The sequence below is a fragment of the Oncorhynchus tshawytscha genome, linkage group LG05 (assembly GCF_018296145.1).
Source record: "Oncorhynchus tshawytscha isolate Ot180627B linkage group LG05, Otsh_v2.0, whole genome shotgun sequence".
NCBI classification, from domain to species: Eukaryota; Metazoa; Chordata; class Actinopteri; order Salmoniformes; family Salmonidae; genus Oncorhynchus; species Oncorhynchus tshawytscha.
The window spans coordinates 89,417,486-89,437,485 of NC_056433.1; the positions used below are offsets into that span (position 1 = coordinate 89,417,486).

Consider the following 20,000-nt stretch of genomic DNA (forward strand, 5'->3'; position numbering starts at 1 on the left):
GATGGTTATTACACTGTACCTGATGGTTATTACACTGTACCTGATGGTAACAACTGTACCTGATGGTTATTACACTGTTCCTGATGGTTATTACACTGTGCCTGATGGTAACAGCTGTACCTGATGGTTATTACACTGTACCTGATGGTTATTACACTGTACCTGATGGTTATTACACTGTACCTGATGGTAACAACTGTACCTGATGGTTATTACACTGTTCCTGATGGTTATTACACTGTGCCTGATGGTAACAGCTGTACCTGATGTTTATTACACTGTACCTGATGGTTATTACACTGTACCTGATGGTTATTACACTGTACCTGATGGTTATTACACTGTACCTGATGGTTATTACACTGTACCTGATGAGTATTACACTGTACCTGATGGTTATTACACTGTACCTGATGGTTATTACACTGTACCTGATGATTATTACACTGTACCTGATGGTAACAGCTGTACCTGATGGTTATTACACTGTACCTGATGGTAACAGCTGTACCTGATGGTTATTACACTGTACCTGGTGGTTATTACACTGTGCCTGATGGTAACAGCTGTACCTGATGGTTATTACACTGTACCTGATGGTAACAGCTGTACCTGATGGTTATTACACTGTACCTGATGGTTATTACACTGTACCTGATGGTAACAGCTGTACCTGATGGTTATTACACTGTACCTGATGGTAACAGCTGTACCTGATGGTTATTACACTGAACCTGATGGTTATTACACTGTACCTGATGGTTATTACACTGTACCTGATGGTAACAGCTGTACCTGATGGTTATTACACTGTACCTGATGGTAACAGCTGTACCTGATGGTTATTACACTGAACCTGATGGTTATTACACTGTACCTGGTGGTTATTACACTGTGCCTGATGGTTATTACACTGTACCTGATGGTTATTACACTGTACCTGATGGTAACAGCTATACCTGATGGTTATTACACTGTACCTGATGGTTATTACACTGAACCTGATGGTTATTACACTGTACCTGATGGTTATTACACTTTACCTGATGGTAACAGCTGTACCTGATGGTTATTACACTGTACCTGATGGTTATTACACTGTACATGATGGTTATTACACTGTACCAGATGGTTATTCCACTGTACCTGATGGTAACAGCTGTACCTGATCGTTATTACACTGTACCTGATGGTTATTACACTGTACCTGGTGGTTATTACACTGTACCTGATGGTTATTACACTGTACCTGATGGTTATTACACTGTACCTGATGGTTATTACACTGTACCTGATGGTAACAGCTGTACCTGATGGTTATTACAATGTACCTGGTGGTTATTACACTGTACCTGATGGTTATTACGCTGTACCTGATGGTTATTACACTGTACCTGATGGTTATTACACTGTACCTGATGGTTATTACACTGTACCTGATGGTAACAGCTGTACCTGATGGTTATTACACTGTACCTGATGGTTATTACACTGTACCTGATGGTTATTACACTGTACCTGATGGTTATTACACTGTACCTGATGGTTATTACACTGTACCCGATGGTTATAACACTGTACCCGATGGTTATAACACTGTACCTGATGGTAACAGCTGTACCTGATGGTTATTACACTGTACCTGATGGTTATTACATTGTACCTGATGGTTATTACACTGTACCTGATGGTAACAGCTGTACCTGATGGTTATTACAATGTACCTGATGGTAACAGCTGTGCCTGATGGTTATTACACTGTACCTGATGGTTATTACACTGTACCTGATGGTTATTACACTGTACCTGATGGTTATTACACTGTACCTGATGGTTATTACACTGTACCTGATGATTATTACACTGTACCTGATGGTTATTACACTGTACCTGATGGTTATTACACTGTACCTGATGGTTATTACACTGTACCTGATGGTTATAACACTGTACCCGATGGTTATAACACTGTACCTGATGGTAACAGCTGTACCTGATGGTTATTACACTGTACCTGATGGTTATTACATTGTACCTGATGGTTATTACACTGTACCTGATGGTAACAGCTGTACCTGATGGTTATTACAATGTACCTGATGGTAACAGCTGTGCCTGATGGTTATTACACTGTACCTGATGGTTATTACACTGTACCTGATGGTTATTACACTGTACCTGATGGTTATTACACTGTACCTGATGGTTATTACACTGTACCTGATGATTATTACACTGTACCTGATGGTTATTACACTGTACCTGATGGTTATTACACTGTACCTGATGGTTATTACACTGTACCTGATGGTTATTACACTGTACCTGATGATTATTACACTGTACCTGATGGTAACAGCTGTACCTGATGGTTATTACACTGTACCTGATGGTAACAGCTGTACCTGATGGTTATTACACTGTACCTGGTGGTTATTACACTGTGCCTGATGGTAACAGCTGTACCTGATGGTTATTACACTGTACCTGATGGTAACAGCTGTACCTGATGGTTATTACACTGTACCTGATGGTTATTACACTGTACCTGATGGTAACAGCTGTACCTGATGGTTATTACACTGTACCTGATGGTAACAGCTGTACCTGATGGTTATTACACTGAACCTGATGGTTATTACACTGTACCTGATGGTTATTACACTGTACCTGATGGTAACAGCTGTACCTGATGGTTATTACACTGTACCTGATGGTAACAGCTGTACCTGATGGTTATTACACTGAACCTGATGGTTATTACACTGTACCTGGTGGTTATTACACTGTGCCTGATGGTTATTACACTGTACCTGATGGTTATTACACTGTACCTGATGGTAACAGCTATACCTGATGGTTATTACACTGTACCTGATGGTATTACACTGAACCTGATGGTTATTACACAGTACCTGATGGTTATTACACTTTACCTGATGGTAACAGCTGTACCTGATGGTTATTACACTGTACCTGATGGTTATTACACTGTACCTGATGGTTATTACACTGTACATGATGGTTATTACACTGTACCAGATGGTTATTCCACTGTACCTGATGGTAACAGCTGTACCTGATCGTTATTACACTGTACCTGATGGTTATTACACTGTACCTGGTGGTTATTACACTGTACCTGATGGTTATTACACTGTACCTGATGGTTATTACACTGTGCCTGATGGTTATTACACTGTACCTGATGGTAACAACTGTACCTGATGGTTATTACACTGTACCTGATGGTTATTACACTGTACCTGATGGTTATTACACTGTACCTGGTGGTTATTACACTGTACCTGGTGGTTATTACGCTGTACCTGATGGTTATTACGCTGTACCTGATGGTTATTACACTGTACCGGATGGTTATTACACTGTACCTGATGGTAACAGCTGTACCTGATGGTTATTACACTGTACCTGATGGTTATTACACTGTACCTGATGGTTATTACACTGTACCTGATGGTTATTACACTGTACCCGATGGTTATAACACTGTACCTGATGGTAACAGCTGTACCTGATGGTTATTACACTGTACCTGATGGTTATTACACTGTACCTGATGGTTATTACACTGTACCTGATGGTAACAGCTGTACCTGAAGGTTATTACAATGTACCTGATGGTAACAGCTGTGCCTGATGGTTATTACACTGTACCTGATGGTTATTACACTGTACCTGATGGTTATTACACTGTACCTGATGGTTATTACACTGTACCTGATGGTTATTACACTGTACCTGATGATTATTACACTGTACCTGATGGTTATTACACTGTACCTGATGGTTATTACACTGTACCTGATGGTTATTACACTGTACCTGATGGTTATTACACTGTACCTGATGATTATTACACTGTACCTGATGGTAACAGCTGTACCTGATGGTTATTACACTGTACCTGATGGTAACAGCTGTACCTGATGGTTATTACACTGTACCTGGTGGTTATTACACTGTGCCTGATGGTAACAGCTGTACCTGATGGTTATTACACTGTACCTGATGGTAACAGCTGTACCTGATGGTTATTACACTGTACCTGATGGTTATTACACTGTACCTGATGGTAACAGCTGTACCTGATGGTTATTACACTGTACCTGATGGTAACAGCTGTACCTGATGGTTATTACACTGAACCTGATGGTTATTACACTGTACCTGATGGTTATGACACTGTACCTGATGGTAACAGCTGTACCTGATGGTTATTACACTGTACCTGATGGTAACAGCTGTACCTGATGGTTATTACACTGAACCTGATGGTTATTACACTGTACCTGGTGGTTATTACACTGTGCCTGATGGTTATTACACTGTACCTGATGGTTATTACACTGTACCTGATGGTAACAGCTATACCTGATGGTTATTACACTGTACCTGATGGTTATTACACTGAACCTGATGGTTATTACACAGTACCTGATGGTTATTACACTTTACCTGATGGTAACAGCTGTACCTGATGGTTATTACACTGTACCTGATGGTTATTACACTGTACCTGATGGTTATTACACTGTACATGATGGTTATTACACTGTACCAGATGGTTATTCCACTGTACCTGATGGTAACAGCTGTACCTGATCGTTATTACACTGTACCTGATGGTTATTACACTGTACCTGGTGGTTATTACACTGTACCTGATGGTTATTACACTGTACCTGATGGTAACAGCTGTACCTGATGGTTATTACACTGTACCTGATGGTAACAGCTGTACCTGATGGTTATTACACTGAACCTGATGGTTATTACACTGTACCTGATGGTTATGACACTGTACCTGATGGTTATGACACTGTACCTGATGGTTATTACACTGTACCTGATGGTAACAGCTGTACCTGATGGTTATTACACTGAACCTGATGGTTATTACACTGTACCTGGTGGTTATTACACTGTGCCTGATGGTTATTACACTGTACCTGATGGTTATTACACTGTACCTGATGGTAACAGCTATACCTGATGGTTATTACACTGTACCTGATGGTTATTACACTGAACCTGATGGTTATTACACAGTACCTGATGGTTATTACACTTTACCTGATGGTAACAGCTGTACCTGATGGTTATTACACTGTACCTGATGGTTATTACACTGTACCTGATGGTTATTACACTGTACATGATGGTTATTACACTGTACCAGATGGTTATTCCACTGTACCTGATGGTAACAGCTGTACCTGATCGTTATTACACTGTACCTGATGGTTATTACACTGTACCTGGTGGTTATTACACTGTACCTGATGGTTATTACACTGTACCTGATGGTTATTACACTGTACCTGATGGTTATTACACTGTACCTGATGGTAACAACTGTACCTGATGGTTATTACACTGTACCTGATGGTTATTACACTGTACCTGGTGGTTATTACACTGTATCTGATGGTAACAGCTGTACCTGATGGTTATTACACTGTACCTGGTGGTTATTACACTGTACCTGATGGTTATTACGCTGTACCTGATGGTTATTACACTGTACCTGATGGTTATTACACTGTACCTGATGGTTATTACACTGTACCTGATGGTAACAGCTGTACCTGATGGTTATTACACTGTACCTGATGGTTATTACACTGTACCTGATGGTTATTACACTGTACCTGATGGTTATTACACTGTACCCGATGGTTATAACACTGTACCTGATGGTAACAGCTGTACCTGATGGTTATTACACTGTACCTGATGGTTATTACACTGTACCTGATGGTTATTACACTGTACCTGATGGTAACAGCTGTACCTGATGGTTATTACAATGTACCTGATGGTATTACACTGAACCTGATGGTTATTACACAGTACCTGATGGTTATTACACTTTACCTGATGGTAACAGCTGTACCTGATGGTTATTACACTGTACCTGATGGTTATTACACTGTACCTGATGGTTATTACACTGTACATGATGGTTATTACACTGTACCAGATGGTTATTCCACTGTACCTGATGGTAACAGCTGTACCTGATCGTTATTACACTGTACCTGATGGTTATTACACTGTACCTGGTGGTTATTACACTGTACCTGATGGTTATTACACTGTACCTGATGGTTATTACACTGTGCCTGATGGTTATTACACTGTACCTGATGGTAACAACTGTACCTGATGGTTATTACACTGTACCTGATGGTTATTACACTGTACCTGATGGTTATTACACTGTACCTGGTGGTTATTACACTGTACCTGGTGGTTATTACGCTGTACCTGATGGTTATTACGCTGTACCTGATGGTTATTACACTGTACCGGATGGTTATTACACTGTACCTGATGGTAACAGCTGTACCTGATGGTTATTACACTGTACCTGATGGTTATTACACTGTACCTGATGGTTATTACACTGTACCTGATGGTTATTACACTGTACCCGATGGTTATAACACTGTACCTGATGGTAACAGCTGTACCTGATGGTTATTACACTGTACCTGATGGTTATTACACTGTACCTGATGGTTATTACACTGTACCTGATGGTAACAGCTGTACCTGAAGGTTATTACAATGTACCTGATGGTAACAGCTGTGCCTGATGGTTATTACACTGTACCTGATGGTTATTACACTGTACCTGATGGTTATTACACTGTACCTGATGGTTATTACACTGTACCTGATGGTTATTACACTGTACCTGATGATTATTACACTGTACCTGATGGTTATTACACTGTACCTGATGGTTATTACACTGTACCTGATGGTTATTACACTGTACCTGATGGTTATTACACTGTACCTGATGATTATTACACTGTACCTGATGGTAACAGCTGTACCTGATGGTTATTACACTGTACCTGATGGTAACAGCTGTACCTGATGGTTATTACACTGTACCTGGTGGTTATTACACTGTGCCTGATGGTAACAGCTGTACCTGATGGTTATTACACTGTACCTGATGGTAACAGCTGTACCTGATGGTTATTACACTGTACCTGATGGTTATTACACTGTACCTGATGGTAACAGCTGTACCTGATGGTTATTACACTGTACCTGATGGTAACAGCTGTACCTGATGGTTATTACACTGAACCTGATGGTTATTACACTGTACCTGATGGTTATGACACTGTACCTGATGGTAACAGCTGTACCTGATGGTTATTACACTGTACCTGATGGTAACAGCTGTACCTGATGGTTATTACACTGAACCTGATGGTTATTACACTGTACCTGGTGGTTATTACACTGTGCCTGATGGTTATTACACTGTACCTGATGGTTATTACACTGTACCTGATGGTTATTACACTGAACCTGATGGTTATTACACAGTACCTGATGGTTATTACACTTTACCTGATGGTAACAGCTGTACCTGATGGTTATTACACTGTACCTGATGGTTATTACACTGTACCTGATGGTTATTACACTGTACATGATGGTTATTACACTGTACCAGATGGTTATTCCACTGTACCTGATGGTAACAGCTGTACCTGATCGTTATTACACTGTACCTGATGGTTATTACACTGTACCTGGTGGTTATTACACTGTACCTGATGGTTATTACACTGTACCTGATGGTAACAGCTGTACCTGATGGTTATTACACTGTACCTGATGGTAACAGCTGTACCTGATGGTTATTACACTGAACCTGATGGTTATTACACTGTACCTGATGGTTATGACACTGTACCTGATGTTATGACACTGTACCTGATGGTTATTACACTGTACCTGATGGTAACAGCTGTACCTGATGGTTATTACACTGAACCTGATGGTTATTACACTGTACCTGGTGGTTATTACACTGTGCCTGATGGTTATTACACTGTACCTGATGGTTATTACACTGTACCTGATGGTAACAGCTATACCTGATGGTTATTACACTGTACCTGATGGTTATTACACTGAACCTGATGGTTATTACACAGTACCTGATGGTTATTACACTTTACCTGATGGTAACAGCTGTACCTGATGGTTATTACACTGTACCTGATGGTTATTACACTGTACCTGATGGTTATTACACTGTACATGATGGTTATTACACTGTACCAGATGGTTATTCCACTGTACCTGATGGTAACAGCTGTACCTGATCGTTATTACACTGTACCTGATGGTTATTACACTGTACCTGGTGGTTATTACACTGTACCTGATGGTTATTACACTGTACCTGATGGTTATTACACTGTACCTGATGGTTATTACACTGTACCTGATGGTAACAACTGTACCTGATGGTTATTACACTGTACCTGATGGTTATTACACTGTACCTGGTGGTTATTACACTGTACCTGATGGTAACAGCTGTACCTGATGGTTATTACACTGTACCTGGTGGTTATTACACTGTACCTGATGGTTATTACGCTGTACCTGATGGTTATTACACTGTACCTGATGGTTATTACACTGTACCTGATGGTTATTACACTGTACCTGATGGTAACAGCTGTACCTGATGGTTATTACACTGTACCTGATGGTTATTACACTGTACCTGATGGTTATTACACTGTACCTGATGGTTATTACACTGTACCCGATGGTTATAACACTGTACCTGATGGTAACAGCTGTACCTGATGGTTATTACACTGTACCTGATGGTTATTACACTGTACCTGATGGTTATTACACTGTACCTGATGGTAACAGCTGTACCTGATGGTTATTACAATGTACCTGATGGTAACAGCTGTGCCTGATGGTTATTACACTGTACCTGATGGTTATTACACTGTGCCTGATGGTTATTACACTGTACCTTATGGTTATTACACTGTACCTGATGGTAACAGCTGTACCTGATGGTTATTACACTGTACCTGATGGTTATTACACTGTACCTGATGTTAACAGCTGTACCTGTTGGTTATTACACTGTACCTGATGGTAACAGCTGTACCTGATGGTTATTACACTGTACCTGATGGTTATTGCACTGTACCTGATGGTTATTACACTGTACCTGATGGTAACAGCTGTACCTGATGGTTATTACACTGTACCTGATGGTTATTACACTGTACCTGATGGTTATTACACTGTACCTGATGGTAACAGCTGTACCTGATGGTTATTACACTGTACCTTATGGTTATTACACTGTACCTGATGGTAACAGCTGTACCTGATGGTTATTACACTGTACCTGATGGTAACAGCTGTACCTGATGGTTATTACACTGTACCTGATGGTTATTACACTGTACCTGATGGTTATTACACTGTACCTGATGGCTGTTACACTGTACCTGATGGTTATTACACTGTACCTGATGGTTATTGCACTGTACCTGATGGTTATTACACTGTACCTGATGGTTATTACACTGTACCTGATGGTTGTTACACTGTACCTGATGGTTATTACACTGTACCCGATGGTTATTACACTGTACCTGATGGCAACAGCTGTACCTGATGGTTATTACACTGTACCTGATGGTTATTACACTGTACCTGATGGTTATTACACTGTACCTGATGGTAACAGCTGTACCTGATGGTTATTACACTGTACCTGATGGTTATTACACTGTACCTGATGGTTATTAAACTGTACCTGATGGTAACAGCTGTACCTGATGGTTATTACACTGTACCTGATGGTAACAGTTGTACCTGATGGTTATTACACTGTACCTGATGGTTAAAACACTGTACCTGATGGTTATTACACTGTACCTGATGGTAACAGCTGTACCTGATTGTTATAACACTGTACCTGATGGTAACAGCTGTACCTGATGGTTATTACACTGTACCTGATGGTTATTACACTGTATCTGATGGTTATTACACTGTACCTGATGGTTGTTACACTGTACCTGATGGTTATTCCACTGTACCTGATGGCAACAGCTGTACCTGATGGTTATTACACTGTACCTGATGGTACAGCTGTACCTGATGGTTATTACACTGTACCTGATGGTTATTACACTGTACCTGATGGTTATTACACTGTACCTGATGGTTATTACACTGCACCTGATGGTAACAGCTGTACCTGATATTAACAGCTGTACCTGATGGTTATTACACTGTACCTGATGGTTATTACACTGTACCTGATGGCAACATCTGTACCTGATGGTTATTACACTGTACCTGATGGTTATTACACTGTACCTGATGGTTATTACACTGTACCTGATGGTTATTACACTGTACCTGATGGTTGTTACACTGTACCTGATGGTTATTACACTGTACCTGACGGTTATTACACTGTACCTGATGGTTATTACACTGTACCTGATGGTTATTACACTGTACCTGATGGTAACAGCTGTACCTGATGGTTATTACACTGTACCTGATGGTAACAGCTGTACCTGATGGTTATTACACTGTACCTGATGGTTATTACACTGTACCTGATGGGTGTTACACTGTACCTGATGGTTATTACACTGTACCTGATGGTTATTACACTGTACCTGATGGTAACAGCTGTACCTGATGGTTATTACACTGTACCTGATGGTAACAGCTGTACCTGATGGTTATTACACTGTACCTGATGGTTATTACACTGTACCTGGTGGTTATTACACTGTACCTGATGGTTATTACGCTGTACCTGATGGTTATTACACTGTACCTGATGGTTATTACACTGTACCTGATGGTTATTACACTGTACCTGATGGTAACAGCTGTACCTGATGGTTATTACACTGTACCTGATGGTTATTACGCTGTACCTGATGGTTATTACACTGTACCTGATGATTATTACACTGTACCTGATGGTTATTACACTGTACCTGATGGTAACAGCTGTACCTGATGGTTATTACACTGTACCTGATGGTTATTACACTGTACCTGATGGTTATTACACTGTACCCGATGGTTATAACACTGTACCTGATGGTTATTACACTGTACCTGATGGTTATTACACTGTACCTGATGGTTATTACACTGTACCTGATGGTAACAGCTGTACCTGATGGTTATTACAATGTACCTGATGGTAACAGCTGTGCCTGATGGTTATTACACTGTACCTGATGGTTATTACACTGTGCCTGATGGTTATTACACTGTACCTGATGGTTATTACACTGTAGCTGATGGTAACAGCTGTACCAGATGGTTATTACACTGAACCTGATGGTTATTACACTGTACCTGATTGTAACAGCTGTACCTGGTGGTTATAACACTGTACCTGATGGTTATTGCACTGTACCTGATGGTAACAGCTGTACCTGGTGGTTATTACACTGTACCTGATGGTAACAGCTGTACCTGATGGTTATTACACTGTACCTGATGGTTATTACACTGTACCTGATGGTTATTACACTGTACCTGATGGTTATTACACTGTACCTGATGGTTATTACACTGTACCCGATGGTTATAACACTGTACCTGATGGTAACAGCTGTCCCTGAAGGTTATTACACTGTACCTGATGGTTATTACACTGTACCTGATGGTAACAGCTGTACCTGATGGTTATTACAATGTACCTGATGGTAACAGCTGTGCCTGATGGTTATTTCACTGTACCTGATGGTTATTACACTGTGCCTGATGGTTATTACACTGTACCTGATGGTTATTACACTGTACCTGATGGTAACAGCTGTACCGGTTGGTTATTACACTGTACCTGATGGTAACAGCTGTACCTGATGGTTATTACACTGTACCTGATGGTAACAGCTGTACCTGATGGTTATTACACTGTACCTGATGGTTATTACACTGTACCTGATGGTAACAGCTGTACCTGATGGTTATTACACTGAACCTGATGGTTATTACACTGTACCTGATGGTTATTACACTGTACCTGATGGTAACAGCTGTACCTGATGGTTATTACACTGTACCTGATGGTAACAGCTGTACCTGATGGTTATTACACTGAACCTGATGGTTATTACACTGTACCTGGTGGTTATTACACTGTACATGATGGTTATTACACTGTACCAGATGGTTATTCCACTGTACCTGATGGTAACAGCTGTACCTGATCGTTATTACACTGTACCTGATGGTTATTACACTGTACCTGATGGTTATTACACTGTACCTGATGGTTATTACACTGTACCTGATGGTTATTACACTGTACCTGATGGTAACAGCTGTACCTGATGGTTATTACACTGTACCTGATGGTTATTACACTGTACCTGGTGGTTATTACACTGTACCTGATGGTAACAGCTGTACCTGATGGTTATTACACTGTACCTGGTGGTTATTACACTGTACCTGATGGTTATTACGCTGTACCTGATGGTTATTACACTGTACCTGATGGTTATTACACTGTACCTGATGGTTATTACACTGTACCTGATGGTAACAGCTGTACCTGATGGTTATTACACTGTACCTGATGGTTATTACACTGTACCTGATGGTTATTACACTGTATCTGATGGTTATTACACTGTACCCGATGGTTACAACACTGTACCTGATGGTAACAGCTGTACCTGATGGTTATTACACTGTATCTGATGGTTATTACACTGTACCTGATGGTTATTACACTGTACCTGATGGTAACAGCTGTACCTGATGGTTATTACAATGTACCTGATGGTAACAGCTGTGCCTGATGGTTATTACACTGTACCTGATGGTTATTACACTGTGCCTGATGGTTATTACACTGTGCCTTATGGTTATTACACTGTACCTGATGGTAACAGCTGTACCTGATGGTTATTACACTGTACCTGATGGTTATTACACTGTACCTGATGTTAACAGCTGTACCTGGTGGTTATTACACTGTACCTGATGGTAACAGCTGTACCTGATGGTTATTACACTGTACCTGATGGTTATTGCACTGTACCTGATGGTTATTACACTGTACCTGATGGTAACAGCTGTACCTGATGGTTATTACACTGTACCTGATGGTTATTACACTGTACCTGATGGTAACAGCTGTACCTGATGGTTATTACACTGTACCTTATGGTTATTACACTGTACCTGATGGTAACAGCTGTACCTGATGGTTATTACACTATACCTGATGGTAACAGCTGTACCTGATGGTTATTACACTGTACCTGATGGTTATTACACTGTACCTGATGGCTGTTACACTGTACCTGATGGTTATTACACTGTACCTGATGGTTATTGCACTGTACCTGATGGTTATTACACTGTACCTGATGGTTGTTACACTGTACCTGATGGTTATTACACTGTACCCGATGGTTATTACACTGTACCTGATGGCAACAGCTGTACCTGATGGTTATTACACTGTACCTGATGGTTATTACACTGTACCTGATGGTTATTACACTGTACCTGATGGTTATTAAACTGTACCTGATGGTAACAGCTGTACCTGATGGTTATTACACTGTACCTGATGGTAACAGTTGTACCTGATGGTTATTACACTGTACCTGATGGTTATTACACTGTACCTGATGGTTATTACACTGTACCTGATGGCAACAGCTGTACCTGATGGTTATTACACTGTACCTGATGGTAACAGCTGTACCTGATGGTTATTACACTGTAACTGATGGTTATTACACTGTACCTGATGGTTATTACACTGTACCTGATGGTTATTACACTGTACCTGATGGTTATTACACTGCACCTGATGGTAACAGCTGTACCTGATATTAACAGCTGTACCTGATGGTTATTACACTGTACCTGATGGTTATTACACTGTACCTGATGGTAACAGCTGTACCTGATGGTTATTACACTGTACCTGATGGTAACAGCTGTACCTGATGGTTATTACACTGTACCTGATGGTTATTACACTGTACCTGATGGTTATTACACTGTACCTGATGGTTGTTACACTGTACCTGATGGTTATTACACTGTACCTGACGGTTATTACACTGTACCTGATGGTTATTACACTGTACCTGATGGTAACAGCTGTACCCTGATGGTTATTACACTGTACCTGATGGTAACAGCTGTACCTGATGGTTATTACACTGTACCTGATGGTTATTACACTGTACCTGATGTTAACAGCTGTTACACTGTACCTTGGTTATTACACTGTACCTGATGGTAACAGCTGTACCTGATGGTTATTACACTGTACCTGATGGTTATTGCACTGTACCTGATGGTTATTACACTGTACCTGATGGTAACAGCTGCTGGTTATTACACTGATGGTTATTACACTGTACCTGATGGTAACAGCTGTACCTGATGGTTATTACACACTGTACCTGATGGTTATTACACTGTACCTGATGGTTATTACACTGTACCTGATGGTTATTACACTGTACCTGATGGTTATTACACTGTACCTGATGGTTATTACACTGTACCTGATGGTTATTACACTGTACCTGATGGTAACCTGATGGCAGCTGTACCTGATGGTTATTACACTGTACCTGATGGTTATTACACTGTACCTGATGGTTATTACACTGTACCCGATGGTTATAACACTGTACCTGATGGTTATTACACTGTACCTGATGGTTATTACACTGTACCTGATGGTTATTACACTGTACCTGATGGTTATTACACTGTACCTGATGGTAACAGCTGTACCTGATGGTTATTACAATGTACCTGATGGTAACAGCTGTGCCTGATGGTTATTACACTGTACCTGATGGTTATTACACTGTATCTGATGGTAACATCTGTACCTGATGGTTATTACACTGTACCTGATGGTTATTACACTGTACCTGATGGTTATTACACTGTACCTGATGGTTGTTACACTGTACCTGATGGTTATTACACTGTACCTGACGGTTATTACACTGTACCTGATGGTTATTACACTGTACCTGATGGTTATTACACTGTACCTGATGGTAACAGCTGTACCTGATGGTTATTACACTGTACCTGATGGTAACAGCTGTACCTGATGGTTATTACACTGTACCTGATGGTTATTACACTGTACCTGATGGTTGTTACACTGTACCTGATGGTTATTACACTGTACCTGATGGTTATTACACTGTACCTGATGGTAACAGCTGTACCTGATGGTTATTACACTGTACCTTATGGTTATTACACTGTACCTGATGGTAACAGCTGTACCTGATGGTTATTACACTGTACCTGATGGTAACAGCTGTACCTGATGGTTATTACACTGTACCTGATGGTTATTACACTGTACCTGGTGGTTATTACACTGTACCTGATGGTTATTACGCTGTACCTGATGGTTATTACACTGTACCTGATGGTTATTACACTGTACCTGATGGTTATTACACTGTACCTGATGGTAACAGCTGTACCTGATGGTTATTACACTGTACCTGATGGTTATTACGCTGTACCTGATGGTTATTACACTGTACCTGATGGTTATTACACTGTACCTGATGGTTATTACACTGTACCTGATGGTAACAGCTGTACCTGATGGTTATTACACTGTACCTGATGGTTATTACACTGTACCTGATGGTTATTACACTGTACCCGATGGTTATAACACTGTACCTGATGGTTATTACACTGTACCTGATGGTTATTACACTGTACCTGATGGTTATTACACTGTACCTGATGGTTATTACACTGTACCTGATGGTGACAGGAGTAAAGAGCATCATAGTCGTCACGTTGTCCAGGAAGGCAGACAGGATGGCTGCTATGAGACACAGGATGATGATCATGGGCCAGACCTTGCCTCTGGACAGCTGGTAGGCCTGGAGGTGGGAGAGGAGATATGTTAAACATTCACTAAATATTATTACACCGAAAATATTCATTATATTTTATTACACCTAAAAGACTCACTAAATATGATTTAATCTAAAATACTCACTAAATATGATTAAACTAAAATATTCACTCCATGAGGGTGGAGAGAGGATGAGGGTGGAGAGAGGATGGGAGGATGAGCGTGGAGAGAGGATGAGAGGATGAGGGTGGAGAGAGGATGAGAGGATGAGGGTGGAGAGAGGATGAGAGGATGAGTGTGGAGAGAGGATGAGAGGATGAGGGTGGAGAGAGGATGAGAGGATGAGGGTGGAGAGAGGATGAGCGTGGAGAGAAGATTAGAGAATGAAAGTGGAGAGTGGATGAGAGGATGAGAGTGAAGAGAGGATGAGGGTGGAGAAAGGATGAGGGTGGAGAGTGGATGAGAGGATGAGCGTGGAGAGAGGATGAGAGTGAAGAGAGGATGAGGGTGGAGAGGGGATGAGAGGATGAGCGTGGAGAGAGGATGAGAGTGAAGAGATAATGAGGGTGGAGAAAGGATGAGAGGATGAGGGTGGAGAAAGGATGAGGGTGGAGAAAGGATGAGAGGATGAGGGTGGAGAAAGGATGAGGGTGGAGAAAGAATGAGGGTGGAGAGAGGATGAGGGTGAAGAGAGGATGAGGGTGGAGAGAAGATGAGTGGATGAGCATGGAGAGAGGATGAGAGGATGAGAGTGAAGAGAGGATGAGGGTGGAGAGGATAAGGGTGGTTAGAGGATGAGGGTGGAGAGGGGATGAGAGGATAAGCGTGGAGAGAGGATGAGAGTGAAGAGAGGATGAGGGTGGCGAGAGGATGAGCGTGGAGAGAGGATGAGCGTGGAGAGAGGATGAGAGGATGAGCGTGGAGAGAGGATGAGCGTGGAGAGAGGATGAGCGTGGAGAGAGGATGAGCGTGGAGAGGATGAGCGTGGAGAGAGGATGAGCATGGAGAGAGGATGAGGGTGGAGAGAGGATGAGGGTGGAGAGAGGATGAGAGTGGAGACAGGATGAGCGTGGAGAGAGGATGAGCGTGGAGAGAGGATGAGGGTGGAGAGGGGATGAGCGTGGAGAGAGGATGAGGGTGGAGAGAGGATGAGCATGGAGAGAGGATGAGGGTGGAGAGAGGATCAGGGTGGAGAGAGGATGAGCGTGGAGAGAGGATGAGCGTGGAGAGAGGATGAGAGGATGAGCGTGGAGAGAGGATGAGAGGATGAGGGTGGAGAGAGGATGAGAGGATGAGTGTGGAGAGAGGATGAGGGTGGAGAGAGGATGAGGATGGGATAATAGCACAAAGCCTGCATCCCAAATGGCACCTAGTTCCCTATATGGGGCATTGCATTTGACCCACAGGGTTCTGGTCAAATGAAATGCAATATATAGGAAATACATTTAGAGTCACTCAGGACAGTGGTTAGACCCACTGGAAAGCCACATTTAGAGTCACTTAGGACAGTGGTCAGACCTACTGGAAAGCCACATCTAGAGTCACTCAGGACAGTGGTTAGACCTACTGGAAAGCCACATTTAGAGTCACTCAGGACAGTGGTTAGACCTACTGGAAAGCCACATTTAGAGTCACTCAGGACAGTGGTTAGACCTACTGGAAAGCCACATTTAGAGTCACTCAGGACAGTGGTTAGACCTACTGGAAAGCCACATTTAGAGTCACTCAGGACAGTGGTTAGACCTACTGGAAAGCCACATTTAGAGTCACTCAGGACAGTGGTTAGACCTACTGGAAAGCCACATTTAGAGTCACGCAGGACAGTGGTTAGACCTACTGGAAAGCCACATTTAGAGTCACGCAGGACAGTGGTCAGACCTACTGGAAAGCCACATTTAGAGTCACTCAGGACAGTGGTTAGACCTACTGGAAAGCCACATTTAGAGTCACGCAGGACAGTGGTTAGACCTACTGGAAAGCCACATTTAGAGTCACTCAGGACAGTGGTTAGACCTACTGGAAAGCCACATTTAGAGTCACGCAGGACAGTGCCACTGTTGACCAACTTACCTTCACAGCACAGTAGTCAAAGAAACCAGTCTCTGAGAAGATGGCAACTAGAATCATCTGTAAGGGAAAGAGGAAACCTGTTGTAATGCAGAGAACTAGAACCATCTGTAATCACAATGCAGAGAACTAGAACCATCTGTAATCACAATGCAGAGAACTAGAACCATCTGTAATCACAATGCAGAGAACTAGAACCATCTGTAATCACAATGCAGAGAACTAGGACCATCTGTAATCACAATGCAGAGAACTAGAACCATCTGTAATCACAATGCAGAGAACTAGAACCATCTGTAATCACAATGCAGAGAACTAGAACCATATGGAATCACAATGCAGAGAACTAGAACCATCTGTAATCACAATGCAGAGAACTAGAACCATCTGTAATCACAATGCAGAGAACCAGTCATTTGATATAACGGTTGACTGGTATAAGAGACTGGTATAAGAGACTGGTATAACTGGTATTCACCGTTCACCGTTCACCGTTCACCATTCACCAGTCACCGTTCACCGTTCACCGTTCACCATTTCACCGTTCACCGTTTCACCGTTTCACCGTTCACCATTTCACCGTTCACCATTCACCATTCACTATTCACTATTCACCGTTCACCATTCACCGTTCACCGTTCACCATTCACCAGTCACCGTTCACCGTTCACCATTTCACCGTTCACCGTTCACCATTTCACCGTTTCACCATTTCACCATTTCACCATTTCACCGTTCACCGTTTCAACGTTTCACCGTTCACCATTTCACCGTTCACCGTTCACCATTCACCATTTCACCATTCACTATTCACCATTTCACCATTCATATCCAAAGATCTGGGTTTTCAAAGGATAATATTTAATGCCTCCCTAATGGCATCCTAATCCTTATAGATAGTGCAGTAATTTTGACCAGGGTCCATAGGCTACCATTTGACCAGGGACTATGGGGTGTAGGGTGCTATTTGACCAGGGCCCATAGGGTGTAGGGTGCTATTTGACCAGGGCCCATAGGGTGCTATTTGACCAGGGCCCATAGGGTGTAGGGTGCTATTTGACCAGGGCCCATAGGGTGTAGGGTGCTATTTGACCAGGGCCCATAGGGTGTAGGGTGCCATTTGACCAGGGCCCATAGGGTGTAGGGTGCCATTTGACCAGGGCCCATAGGGTGTAGGGTGATCAGGGCCCATAGGGTGTAGGGTGCTATTTGACCAGGGCCCATAGCGTGTAGGGTGCCATTTGACCAGGGCCCATAGGGTGTAGGGTGCCATTTGACCAGGGCCCATAGGGTGTAGGGTGACCAGGGCCCATAGGGTGTAGGGTGCCATTTGACCAGGGCCCATAGGGTGTAGGGTGCCATTTGACCAGGGCCCATAGGGTGTAGGGTGACCAGGGCCCATAGGGTGTAGGGTGACCAGGGCCCATAGGGTGTAGGGTGCCATTTGACCAGGGCCCATAGGGTGTAGGGTGAACGGGGCCCATAGGGTGTAGGGTGCCATTTGACCGCTAACTGTTTCAGTATCGCTAACTGTTTCGACATCGCTAACTGTTTCAGCATCACTAAGAAGCCCAACCTTACAACAATTATCTAGGGGATTTGTTTCCTGGTTGAACCGGTGCTCAGGTCGCACAGAAAATGGCACCCTCTTCCAAATATAGTTTATTACAAAAGTAGTGCACTACAATACATAGGGAATAGGACTGTAGTATAAAGTAGTGCACTACAGTATATAGGGAATAGGGCAGTAGTATAAAGTAGTGCACTATATAGGGAATAGGGCAGTAGTATAAAGTAGTGCACTATATAGGGAATAGGCCAGTAGTATAAAGTAGTGCACTATATAAGGAATAGGGCAGTAGTATAAAGTAGTGCACTATATAGGGAATAGGGCAGTAGTATAAAGTAGTGCACTATATAGGGAATAGGGCAGTAGTATAAAGTAGTGCACTATATAGGAAATAGGGCAGTAGTATAAAGTAGTGCACTATATAGGGAATAGGGCAGTAGTATAAAGTAGTGCACTATATAGGGAATAGGGTGCCATTTGAGACTCATCAGGGCGTAACTTACTTACCATGCCAAACAGAAGAGCCAGAGTTTCATAGTCGATCCACTCCACCACAGTGCTCAGACTGGGACGCTGGAAGACAGACAGAGAGACACAGAG

At 42.1% G+C, this 20,000-nt stretch overlaps 1 protein-coding gene across 1 annotated transcript in view; it reads right to left on the bottom strand.

The window, feature by feature from the left end:
• The window catches only part of oca2 (oculocutaneous albinism II), a 207,960-nt gene that overhangs the window by 107,921 nt on the left and 80,039 nt on the right, over positions 1–20,000 (bottom strand). Inside the window, exons 11-13 of the mRNA XM_042322671.1 lie at positions 19,908–19,973; positions 17,834–17,890; positions 15,664–15,788 (exon numbers count right to left, since the gene is read on the bottom strand). Of these exons, the coding sequence (XP_042178605.1) occupies positions 15,664–15,788; positions 17,834–17,890; positions 19,908–19,973 (248 nt within the window). The remainder of the gene's footprint in view (positions 1–15,663; positions 15,789–17,833; positions 17,891–19,907; positions 19,974–20,000) is intronic.